General features: G+C 37.6%; 1 protein-coding gene across 2 annotated transcripts in view; it reads right to left on the bottom strand.

Annotated features, from left to right (window-relative positions):
• LOC116937833 (uncharacterized) overlaps window positions 1–7,499 on the bottom strand; it is a 39,960-nt gene extending 32,461 nt beyond the window's left edge. The window contains exons 1-5 of one of the 2 annotated variants that reach the window (XM_032944949.2): window positions 7,094–7,499; window positions 4,168–4,346; window positions 3,466–3,547; window positions 2,589–2,707; window positions 341–444 (exon numbers count right to left, since the gene is read on the bottom strand). In XM_032944949.2, coding sequence (XP_032800840.2) covers window positions 341–444; window positions 2,589–2,707; window positions 3,466–3,547; window positions 4,168–4,259 — 397 coding nt within the window. In that variant the 5' untranslated portion in view covers window positions 4,260–4,346; window positions 7,094–7,499. Of the gene's footprint in view, window positions 1–340; window positions 445–2,588; window positions 2,708–3,465; window positions 3,548–4,167; window positions 4,347–6,833; window positions 7,019–7,093 lie in introns of those variants that run through there. The other variant, XM_076057555.1, reaches the window with a different exon arrangement.
• Window positions 7,500–13,003: the final 5,504 nt, after the last annotated feature.

The raw sequence follows: 13,003 nt of genomic DNA, 5'->3' as shown, positions 1-13,003 counted from the left end.
GGATAGCCTCTCAAAAAGACTGTTGGGGCAAATGCTGTTAGGGCGAGTAGCACCTATGAAGGCCGGCACTGTGGCACACGAGGTGGTTGGTGGCCAACAACACACCCGGTTGCCTTTGTCTCCCCAGTGGCGATGTTTACTAGAACCGCATCAACTCTGGTTGCCGGGTTCGTAGTGCACCACGAACCACTACTGCCACACACAGACAGACACTCACACAAACCCTCTTCTAAATCACCCAGTCACCTAAACCACTCTCTCATCACTCTCTCACTTGGTCACTCACCCACCCCAGCCAGCCACATCCATTCATGCTGTCCTTACACTGGGTTCTTCTTACCATCATCAGGTGGTACGGGCCCAGTAGCAGCAGCAGCAGCTGGTGGTGCAGCAGAAGCAGCATCTGCAGAAGCAGCAACAGCGGCATCCGGAGGCAGCTCAAACCTGCAGCGGCAGCAGCAGGGCCGGTGAACCACTCCGTAAACCATGACTCGTCCAGAATCTCGTTTTGATTGCCACGTGGCAAAAATATATATTAAGAACCTGCCTATTTTTTCATATCGGGGGCTTCTCCTACTACGACACATTCGACCCACTGTTACTGTACACTATATTATACACTACTATATACTATTATACACTACACTACTATACATTACACTACTATATGCTACACTACTATGCGCTACACTACACAATACACTACTATGCTCCTATACATTACACTATACAATCCACTACCACATTACTATACACTACACTGTATACTACTACACACTACACTTCTATACACTACACTCCAGTAAGGTGTCAGAGTACGCAGGGGTTAGGTTCCGTGTATCCCCGCGTAAGTGTGAATTCGCTTAAGTTTGGGTTCGCCTATACGAGCGTAACATATGCAATGTATATTACACTACTGTATACTACTATCTATAAAAAAAAAGCTTCATCTGTACTCTTTGATTTTTTCAGAAAAGTCACTTTAGATTTAATTTAGTTTTCATTTATTTTATTTTTCCTAAGTGACTGCACCGAAAAACCCCCCTTGCAGTCACGAAAGTTTCCAATGTAGAACCTTAATCTGTATGTCTGAAAAACCTCTTGGTTACTTCCTGGCAGGATAGAAAGCTGAAATTTGGTACACAAATAGCTGTTAGAACACAAACAACAGAAAACATCTGAAAAACCGAGATTGTGTATTTGAAGGCCCCCCCCCCAAAGTCTCGATTTTAAGTGCCAATGAACACATTTGTGTGCGTGGTGTCATTCAGAAACCGTTCAGGATATGAGATTGTTTTTTTTTCCTTTCATAGAGCGTTAGACGGTAAATACAATTAAAGCGAGAACCATTGATTAATTGATTAAGATATTTCGGATTCAAGCAGTTTTGAACGACAAAAAACGCATTTTATGATGTTCAAATCTGAATCATTCGAAAACAGTAAAAGATAGGAGAGCTTCCCCTTATAAATAATTAAGTGAATTCATTTTTGTTCTTTTTAATAAAAAAAAAGAAGAGAATCTTTAAATTGGGCGGTTTCCGATGGGCACGTCTTTAAATAGAAGTTCGATCAAGTCATCAACTATTTTTGCGTGGAAAAAATAACAATAGGTTTTAACCTTTCGGGCACTAAAAGAGGTGTTAAGATGTTCAAACACAAAATAGAAACCTTTCGCAAGAAATCATGCCTGCATTAGCCACATGTACTTGTGGTGGACATGCAAACAAACATGCTCTGATAATATATGGCATTGTCTTTTAAACTGATTGGCCTACACCAGAGACAGCTTTCTTTAGGGCCTAGTCTCCACCAGTGTAAGACCAGAGAATGGCAAAGGTCGAACAGTATAAAGAAAATGCAATATCAGGGAATTTAAACTTCGTTCCGAGCAGCTTGCAAAATTCATATACGGCAAAACCTTGGATTGCGAGCGTAATTCGTTCCGGCATCGTGTTTGTAATCCAAAGCACTCGTACATCAGTTGTGATCACGTGATGCTCGGCAGACAAAGCGTCTACACGTACACTGCTCGTATTGCAAGACCCTCGCTCGTCTATCAAATTAATATTCATTTTAAATTTCTGCTAGGTCTTGCAGGACACTCGCAGACCAAGTTACTCGCAATCCAAGGTTTTACTGTATTTGGTATTTGAACATCTTAACACGTGTTTTATTGCCAGAAAGGGTAAAACCTATAACCTATTCTTATTTTTTCACACTTTGATATTGCCAAAAAAGATCCCATGTTGTAGCTGCTCACCCCGAGCTATATATGCCCTGATTGTGCATTGCCATTGCACTGTTCACCGTTTGGCGTTCTCTGATCTGACACTGGTGAGACTATACACTACTTGACACTATACATTACACTAATATACACTACACTAGTATATACACTACTATACACTTCACTACAATACCCTACTATGCACTACACAACTATACCCTACTATACACAACATTACGATACACTACACTACTATACACTTTACTCCTACACCCTACTATATACAACATTACGATACACTACACTACTACACCCTACGATACACAACATCACTATACACTACTTTACACGACACTCACCTGAAGGAGCGGTGGTGCACCGTGAAGATGTCTTCGTGCGCCAGCACCACTCCACCGGGCGGCACCGGACTACCGTTCACCAGAGTCCTGCCAGCATCCGACAGGCTACACAGCACCACCTTGTGGTGGTGCAGACCAACGGACAGACAGACGGACGGAGGGACAGACAGACGGACAGACGGAGGGACGGACGGAGCGGTTGGCGTTCTGGAATCGTGAAAAACTTAGTTTGGAAATCCGACGATGCAACGACGCTTTTTTTTCCCACGTCACAAGCGGATGTCCCACGAGGTAAGAAAAGTTCAACAACAAACTCTTTGGTTCTTTCGGTAAAGTCCCCTATAAAATAAATTAAATCACGACGTTTCGATGACTGCTTGTGTTGCTATCGAAACGTCGTGATTTAATTTATTTTCTACCTACGTGACTTTACCGAAAGAGCCAAAGAGTATGGATCCCTGCAGTCACGGAAACTTCAAATCTAGATTGAACAATAAACAAATGAACCGCACGATACAACACAAATAAAAACACTCAACAAGCGGAAAAGTGCAGCTCAGACTCTCGATTGTCTGCGTGCGGTTTATGCAACTTTGCGGGTTAACCGGGTTAGATCACGTGTAAATGTGGGTGAGTGGATGAATGAGTGGGTGAGTGAGTGAATGAGTGGCTGGGTGAGTCGATGGAATAGTGGATGGTTAATTGGGTGAATGAGGTGGGTGGGTGAGTGTTGTCGTCCTGCATCGGTAAGACCTCACCAGAAGGCGGAGGCACAGGTCAGTGGGTGGGTGAGTGGGTGGGTGAGTGTGTGAGTGAATGAGTGGGTGGGTGAGTGGGTAAGTGAGCGGTTAATCGGTCATAGTGGAGAGCGCCTCACCTGCCCGTCATCCTGCACATCAAGGCGACAATGCATCAGCTGGACCTCGTTGAACTGGATGCGGATGTCGCAATCGGGAGACCTGGGAGCATGCACACGCAGGGACATGGACGGACACGCACGCGACACAACTCAAGCATAAAACTGTCGTCACCGCAAAGATATCCGGTCGTCGTGCTAGCAGCACCAGCGGTGGCTTTTGGCTGGCCATCAAAACAAAGAGGGTCACAGCATCGCACGCGGCGCTTTCAGATGCTAAATACGCTATACACCACCACCACCTCCCTCCACTATCACCACGACCACCTCCCCCCACTATCACCACCACCTCCCCCACTATCACCACCTCCCTCCACTATCACCACCACCAACTCCCCCAATACCACCACCACCTCCTCCACTATCACCACCTCCCCCACTATCACCACTACTTCCCCCTATCACCACCACCTCCCCCCCACTATCACCACCTCCCCCACTATCACCACCACCTCCCCCCCACTATCACCACCACCTCCCCCCCACTATCACCACCATCTTACCCCCACTATCACCACAACCACCTCCCTCGATCACAACCACCTCCCTCGATCACCACCACTACACATCCCCCTAAATATCACCACCACCAGCACCACCACCTCCCCCCAACTATCACCAACACCTCTCCCGACTATCACTACCTCCCACCAACCACCTCACCTGCCAATAAGGCAGCTGCGTACGCTGAGGGGGAAGCCGATGCCATGGCTGCCGTTTCGCTTGATGACGATGATCTTGCCGTGGAGCTCCATGGTTGGTTGGTGGGTCCGGTGTTCACCACCACACCACCACCACCGCACCACCACCGATGTCTAGCCCGCAAACACACCCAGAGACACCTACAAAAAGGACAATGATCGTCAGCGTAGCATTAACCAGACCATCGGGGGCAATTCTGTCCATACATTTGTCTCTGCATCCAACTGTCTGTTATCACATTATCACCATGATCACTGCCATCCTGTCTGCATTCTATCTCGGTGTCTATCTCTGGCTGTCTCTCTATAGACCTGTCTGTATACATTTGTCTCTGCATCCAACCATCTGTCATCATCACGACATTATCACCATGATCACTACCCACCCTGTCTGCCTTCTATGTCTGTCTATCTCTGGCTGTCTCCACTATACACGTTTGTGTACAATTATGTCTAGTTATAGTCGACTATATGTTCATCACAATACCAATTATACTGTTTAATCTAAAAACTTTAGAGCGACACAATAACTGTTAAACGCTTATATATATGACAGAGAATACCGTACAGAGTAAGGTTTTTGTTTGTAATGTTAAAGGTAAAGATTAGGTCGTGGCTCGGTCATACTTCGCCACTCCGTGTCATCGGGTTTAAAGTTTCTAAGTTAATTTAACACGTGGGCTTTCGCGACCAACATTATCCAGAATACAGGTTTTTTTTACCATATTATCCATAATACATCACGTCTATCCATCTATTTAAGAACGAAACAGCAGGATTTCTCCACAAATCTGTCCGTCGCCTGAAGATCCCGGTTGTTAATTGATGGCTAAAACGTCATGGTAATGAAGATTGTAAATGTTGTGCATTTGCTCTCCTCAGCACCATCACCGGTTAGTGCTGTACCAGTAACGAATTGTCGACGTTCTGTTTACGTGACAACCCTTGCTAGTTGGCTGTGTCGGGTGGTGGCAGGTTTAACGACACATTTAGATTTACGCGATCTAACCCAACAACAAAAAACATTCTATATTAGGGATAATAAGGATATATTGTAACGTTCTTAAGAACAACTCATAACGACGACGATGTTTAAACGGTGATGGTGAAAATACTATACATTACGGACATATAGTAGTCTATTTTGAACTAATATTCATACTATATATAGTAAATTCACTCAACTTAACAGTACTATATACTAGTGATTATATAGTAACGATATAGTATATTCACTATATTTAATAGCACTAAACTATACAGTACTATTCTTGGTTCTTTCGGTAAAGTCACGTAGATAGAAAATAAAAATTATATATTTTTAATTCATTTTCTATTGTGTATATACACACACAAATAAAATATTTTTTGTTGTATTTAAAAATTGTATTATTTATTTTTAGTTTCTATCTACTGGACTTTACCGAAAGAACCAAGAATATGAATTCCTGCAGTCACGAAAGTTTTAAGTCAAAATGTATAGAGTACTATATATAATATTCACTATATAGTACTGTATAGTATATTCACTACCAATTATATTAATACTATATAGTAATATATAGCATATTAGAAATAAAAAAATAGTGACCTATTTGAACTATATTTCTACATACGTGACTTTACCGAAAGAACCAACCAACAATGAGTATAGTTCATAATAAAGGGTTTTAGGGGTTTAGATCGCGTTATTTATAAATGTGTTGTAACCCTCCATCACCCGACAAGGCCAACCAGCAACAACAACAAAGTGTAACGTTGACAAAAGACAAAATAAATTTTGATTTAAAGCTTTCGTGACTGCAGGTATTCATAGTCTTGGTTCTTTCGGTAAAGTCACCACGTAGAAGGGAAACAATAAAATAATAAAAAATATAAAACAATACAATTCTCACGACGTTGTGATTTTCACACCTGATGATTATGATTGCTGTGGTTGCAGTCGAAACGTCGTGAGAATTTGATCGTTTTAATTTTTTGAAATTATTTTATTGTTTCCCTCCTACGTGACTTTAGCCCACCGGTGTGTTGAAGAGTGAATCCACAACATTTACACATTTTTTTAGTACAGTTCGTGACACTTTTTGTTGTTGCTAATTGGCCGCGTCGGGTGGTGGAGACTTACGACACATTTATAAATAACGCGATCTACACCCCTAAAAAAAGAAACCTTTATTATTAATAATATTGGTCGCGAAAGACTACGTGTTAAGCTGAGTATAGTAATTCCTGCAGAAAGCTTCAATACTAGATATAGTACGGTGCTGTATATTATTATTTGGGTCTTTCGTTAAAGTCACGTTGATAGATTCAAATTAATAAACATTAAAAAAAACCACGTTACGGCCACAACACAGGAGGAAAAAAAACAGAGAGGGAGGAAAAGTTTCTGAGGCAGACTGTTTTAAAGGTTTAACGGAGACAATGTTTAAACGGCGTTGTTATTATTAACATTGACCAGAGGTTTGTTAACGTTATAAGTTAACGCGCACACAACAGCCTCCCAACTATTACACCTTAACAGATCGATGTATCTATTTCTCTATATATTATATACAAGACTGTATCGCGTTATAACCACTGACATTCACAAAACAAGTGCAGTTGATGCGAACCGTTTAACTTTACCTCAGCAATGTGCGCGAGATACATTTAAACTGTGTTGCAGATACACAAACACCGCGTCGCGGGTATAAGCACATTAACTTTAATAAGCGTACGAACAAAACCGGTGAGGCAACTTAACTGTTGGAAGTTTACCTCAGAAATAAACATTTAAAAAAAGCGCGGGAAACCGGAACCACCACCAACACCACATCCTGAGGTAAACACAATAACATTTCAAATTAAATAACACATATTTTTGCATAACAATATCGGACACTTACCTCTCGTTCCAACTCTGTTGTTTACGAATTTTTTTTGTTAATTAAAACTCAATAATCACTTTTTAAATGAGAGTTGATGAAAAGTTTCCGGAGCGAGTCAGCGAGCGAGCGAGCGCGCGCGCGCCAGGACTATTTTTTTTGCGGTGAGCCTCCGCTCACTGACAGTGAGGGGGAGGGGCGTCGCTACTTATATATGACCGCATCACCGCCGAACTCGCCACAATCCGCCTCGATTCAGTTTTAAAACAACCATCACATCGATTTAAAAAAAATGATATTAATAATCGATAACGAATTAACGAGACGCGTTAGCAGAACGTGACACGGGGCCTTCAAAGCGTCGTTTAGTCTACCGATCGATTCGGTCCGACGCCGCGCACTATTTGCAGAGTGACGCGCACGGATACCGAACGATGGTGGTGATTTTGATCAGCGGGCAGTGGTGGGGGGGGGGTCATTGTTGGGAGGGGAGGGAGGAGCGGTTAAAATTTAAATGCGATGACGTCACCGCCGCCGAGCTCCATGATTGGTGGAGGCGGTCCCTGTCCGTTCGGCGGCAGCGGCGTTGATTGGCGGACGTGGGGAGGGGGGGCGTTTGAAATTTTAGAGGATTTTTTTGGCGGGAAGTGTTTAAAATTATGAAAAATTCGGGTTAACTTATTATTGCTGTTGTTGTTGTTAGATCGTGTAAATATAAACGTTGTGTCGTTAAACCTCGCCACCACCCGACACAGCGAGTCAGTCAACAGAACGTTGCCAATTCGTGAAGATTGCAAATGTGGATCGCCTCTCCAACACGCAGCCGGTTTGTGCTGCACTGGTAACAACAACAACTACAACTTACTACAACAACAACTTGTAACAACAACTACAACTTACAACAACAACAACAACTTACAACAACTACTACAACTACAACAACTATAGTAACAACAACTACTACAACTACAACAACTATAGTAACAACAGCTACTACAACTACAACAACTATAGTAACAACAACTACTACAACAACAACTACAACAACAACTACTATAGTAACAATTACAACAACAACTATAGTAACAACAACTACTATAGTAACAACAACTTAGAACAACAACTTACAACAACAACTACTAACAACAACAACTATAGTAACAACAACTTAGAACAACTATAGTAACAACAACTACTAACAACAACAACTACAACAACTACTACTATAGTAACAACAACTACTATAGTAACAACAACTACTAACAACAACAACTACTATAGTAACAACTACAACAACAACTATAGTAACAACAACTACTATAGTAACAACAACTACTATAGTAACAACAACTACTATAGTAACAACAACTACTATAGTAACAACAACAACTATAGTAACAACAACAACTATAGTAACAACAACAACAACTATAGTAACAACAACAACTATAGTAACAACAACAACTATAGTAACAACAACAACTATAGTAACAACAACTACTATAGTAACAACAACTATAGTAACAACAACTATAGTAACAACAACTTACAACAACAACAACAACTTACAACAACTACTATAGTAACAACAACAACTATAGTAACAACAACAACTATAGTAACAACAACTACTATAGTAACAACAACAACTACTAACAACAACTACAACAACTACTACTATAGTAACAACAACTACTATAGTAACAACAACTACTATAGTAACAACAACTATAGTAACAACAACTACTATAGTAACAACAACTATAGTAACAACAACTACTATAGTAACAACAACTACTAACAACAACAACTACTATAGTAACAACAACAACTATAGTAACAACAACTATAGTAACAACAACAACTACTATAGTAACAACAACAACTTACAACAACTATAGTACCAACAACTACTATAGTAACAACAACTACTATAGTAACAACAACTACTAACAACAACAACTATAGTAACAACAACAACTATAGTAACAACAACAACTACTATAGTAACAACAACAACTTGCAACAACTATAGTACCAACAACTACTATAGTAACAACAACAACTACTATAGTAACAACAACTACTACAACTACAACAACTATAGTAACAACAACTATTACAACTACAACTATAGTAACAACAACTTAGAACAACTATAGTAACAACAACTACTAACAACAACTAACAACAACTACTAACAACAACAACTACTATAGTAACAACAACTTAGAACAACTATAGTAACAACAACTACTAACAACAACAACTACTAACAACAACAACTACAACACCAACTACTATAGTAACAACAACTACTATAGTAACAACAACTACTATAGTAACAACAACTACTAACAACAACAACTACTATAGTAACAACTACAACAACTACTATAGTAACAACAACTTAGAACAACTATAGTAACAACAACTACTAACAACAACAACTAACAACAACTACTAACAACAACTACTATAGTAACAACAACTTAGAACAACTATAGTAACAACAACTACTAACAACAACAACTACAACACCAACTACTATAGTAACAACAACTTACAACAACAACTATAGTAACAACAACTACTATAGTAACAACAACAACTACAGTAACAACAACTACTAACAACAACCACTAACAACAACTATAGTAACAACAACTACTAACAACAACTACTAACAACAACAACTACTATAACAACAACAACTACAACAACTACTAACAACTTACAACAACTACTATAGTAACAACAACTTAGAACAACTATAGTAACAACAACTACTAACAACAACTTACAACAACTACTACAACTACAACAACTATAGTAACAACAACAACTACAACAACTACTAACAACTTACAACAACTACTATAGTAACAACAACTTAGAACAACTATAGTAACAACAACTACAACAACTACTACTATAGTAACAACAACTACTATAGTAACAACAACAACAACTATAGTAACAACTACTAACAACAACAACAACTACTATAGTAACAACAACTTAGAACAACTATAGTAACAACAACTACTAAAACAACAACTACTATAGTAACAACAACTTAGAACAGCTATAGTAACAACAACTACTAACAACAACAACTAACAACAACAACTACTATAGTAACAACAACTTAGAACAACTATAGTAACAACAACTACTAACAACAACTAACAACAACAACTACTATAGTAACAACAACTTAGAACAACTATAATAACAACAACTACTAACAACAACAACTACTATAGTAACAACAACTTAGAACAACTATAGTAACAACAACTACTAACAACAACAACTACTAACAACAACAACTACTAACAACAACAACTACTATAGTAACAACAACTTAGAACAACTATAGTTACAACAACTACTAACAACAACAACAACTACTGGTAACGACAACAACAGCAACAACAACAACTATAGTAACAACAACTTAGAACAACTATAGTAACAACAACTACTAACAACAACTACTATAGTAACAACAACTTAGAACAACTATAGTAACAACAACTACTAACAACAACAACAACTACTGGTAACGAAAACAACAACTACTAACAACAACAACTACTATAGTAACAACAACTACTACTATAGTAACAACAACTTAGAACAAAAACAACTATAGTAACAACTATAGTAACAACAACTTAGAACAACAACAACTTAGAACAACAACAACTTAGAACAACAACTACAGTAATAACAACTTAGAACAACAACTATAGTAACAACAACTATAGTAACAACAACTTAGAACAACAACTATAGTAACAACAACAACTATAGTAACAACAACAACTTAGAACAACAACAACTTAGAACAACAACAACTTAGAACAACAACAACTTAGAACAACAACTACAGTAATAACAACTTAGAACAACAACTATAGTAACAACAACTATAGTAACAACACTTAGAACAACAACAACTATAGTAACAACAACTTAGAACAACAAGAACTATAGTAACAACAACTATAGTTACAACAACTTATAACAACAACTTAGAACAACTTAGAACAACAACTATAGTAACAACAACTATAGTAACAACAAGTCACGTTGAAGGGAAACAATAAAACAATAAAATATATATAAAACAATAAAAATTCTCACGACGTTTCGACCATAACACAAACGGTCGTCATGACGACCGTTTTTAATTGTTTTATATATTTTTTATTATTTTATTGTTTCCCTTCAACGTGACTTTACCGAAAGAGCTAAGAATATGAATTACTGCAGTCACGAAAGCTTTAAATAAAAATTTAGAACAACAACTTATGACAACTTAGAACAACAACAACTTAGAACAACAACAACTTAGAACAACAACTTAGAACAACAAAAACTTAGAACAACAACTTAGAACAACTATAGTAACAACAACTTAGAACAACAACTATAGTAACAACAACTTAGAACAACAACTATAGTAACAACAACTTAGAACAACAACTATAGTAACAACAACTTAGAACAACAACTGCTTAGAACAACAACTATAGTAACAACAACAACTTAGAACAACAACTATAGTAACAACAACAACTTAGAACAACAACAACTATAGTAACAACAACAACTTAGAACAACAACAACTTAGAACAACAACTATAGTAACAACAACAACTTAGAACAACAACAACTATAGTAACAACAACAACCTAGAACAACAACAACTTAGAACAACAACTATAGTAACAACAACTTAGAACAACAACAACTATAGTAACAACAACTATAGTAACAACAACTTAGAACAACAACTATAGTAACAACAACTACAGTAACAACAACTATAGTAACAACAACTATAGTAACAACAACAACTATAGTAACAACAACTATAGTAACAACAACTATAGTAACAACAACTTAGAACAACAACTATAGTAACAACAACTATAGTAACAACAACTATAGTAACAACAACTATAGTAACAACAACTTAGAACAACAACTATAGTAACAACAACTTAGAACAACAACTATAGTAACAACAACTTAGAACAACAACTGCTTAGAACAACAACTATAGTAACAACAACAACTTAGAACAACAACTATAGTAACAACAACAACTTAGAACAACAACTATAGTAACAACAACAACTTAGAACAACAACTATAGTAACAACAACTTAGAACAACAACTATAGTAACAACAACTACAGTAACAACAACTATAGTAGCAATAACTATAGTAACAACAACTATAGTAACAACAACAACTATAGTAACAACTTAGAACAACAACTATAGTAACAACAACTATAGTAACAACAACTATAGTAACAACAACTATAGTAACAACAACTATAGTAACAACAACTTAGAACAACAACTATAGTAACAACAACTTAGAACAACAACTGCTTAGAACAACAACAACTATAGTAACAACAACAACTTAGAACAACAACAACAACTTAGAACAACAACTATAGTAACAACAACTTAGAACAACAACAACTATAGTAACAACAACTATAGTAACAACAACTATAGTAACAACAACTTAGAACAACAACTATAGTAACAACAACTACAGTAACAACAACTATAGTAACAACAACTATAGTAACAACAACAACTATAGTAACAACAACTATAGTAACAACAACTATAGTAACAACAACTTAGAACAACAACTATAGTAACAACAACTATAGTAACAACAACTATAGTAACAACAACTATAGTAACAACAACTTAGAACAACAACTATAGTAACAACAACTTAGAACAACAACTATAGTAACAACAACTTAGAACAACAACTGCTTAGAACAACAACTATAGTAACAACAACAACTTAGAACAACAACAACTTAGAACAACAACTATAGTAACAACAACAACTTAGAACAACAACTATAGTAACAACAA

Source organism: Petromyzon marinus, chromosome 83, assembly GCF_048934315.1.
Source record: "Petromyzon marinus isolate PM22_M1 ecotype Great Lakes invasive population chromosome 83, UKy_Petmar_22M1.pri1.0, whole genome shotgun sequence".
Lineage (NCBI taxonomy): Eukaryota > Metazoa > Chordata > Hyperoartia > Petromyzontiformes > Petromyzontidae > Petromyzon > Petromyzon marinus.
This window is presented reverse-complemented; position numbering and strand designations above follow the sequence as displayed.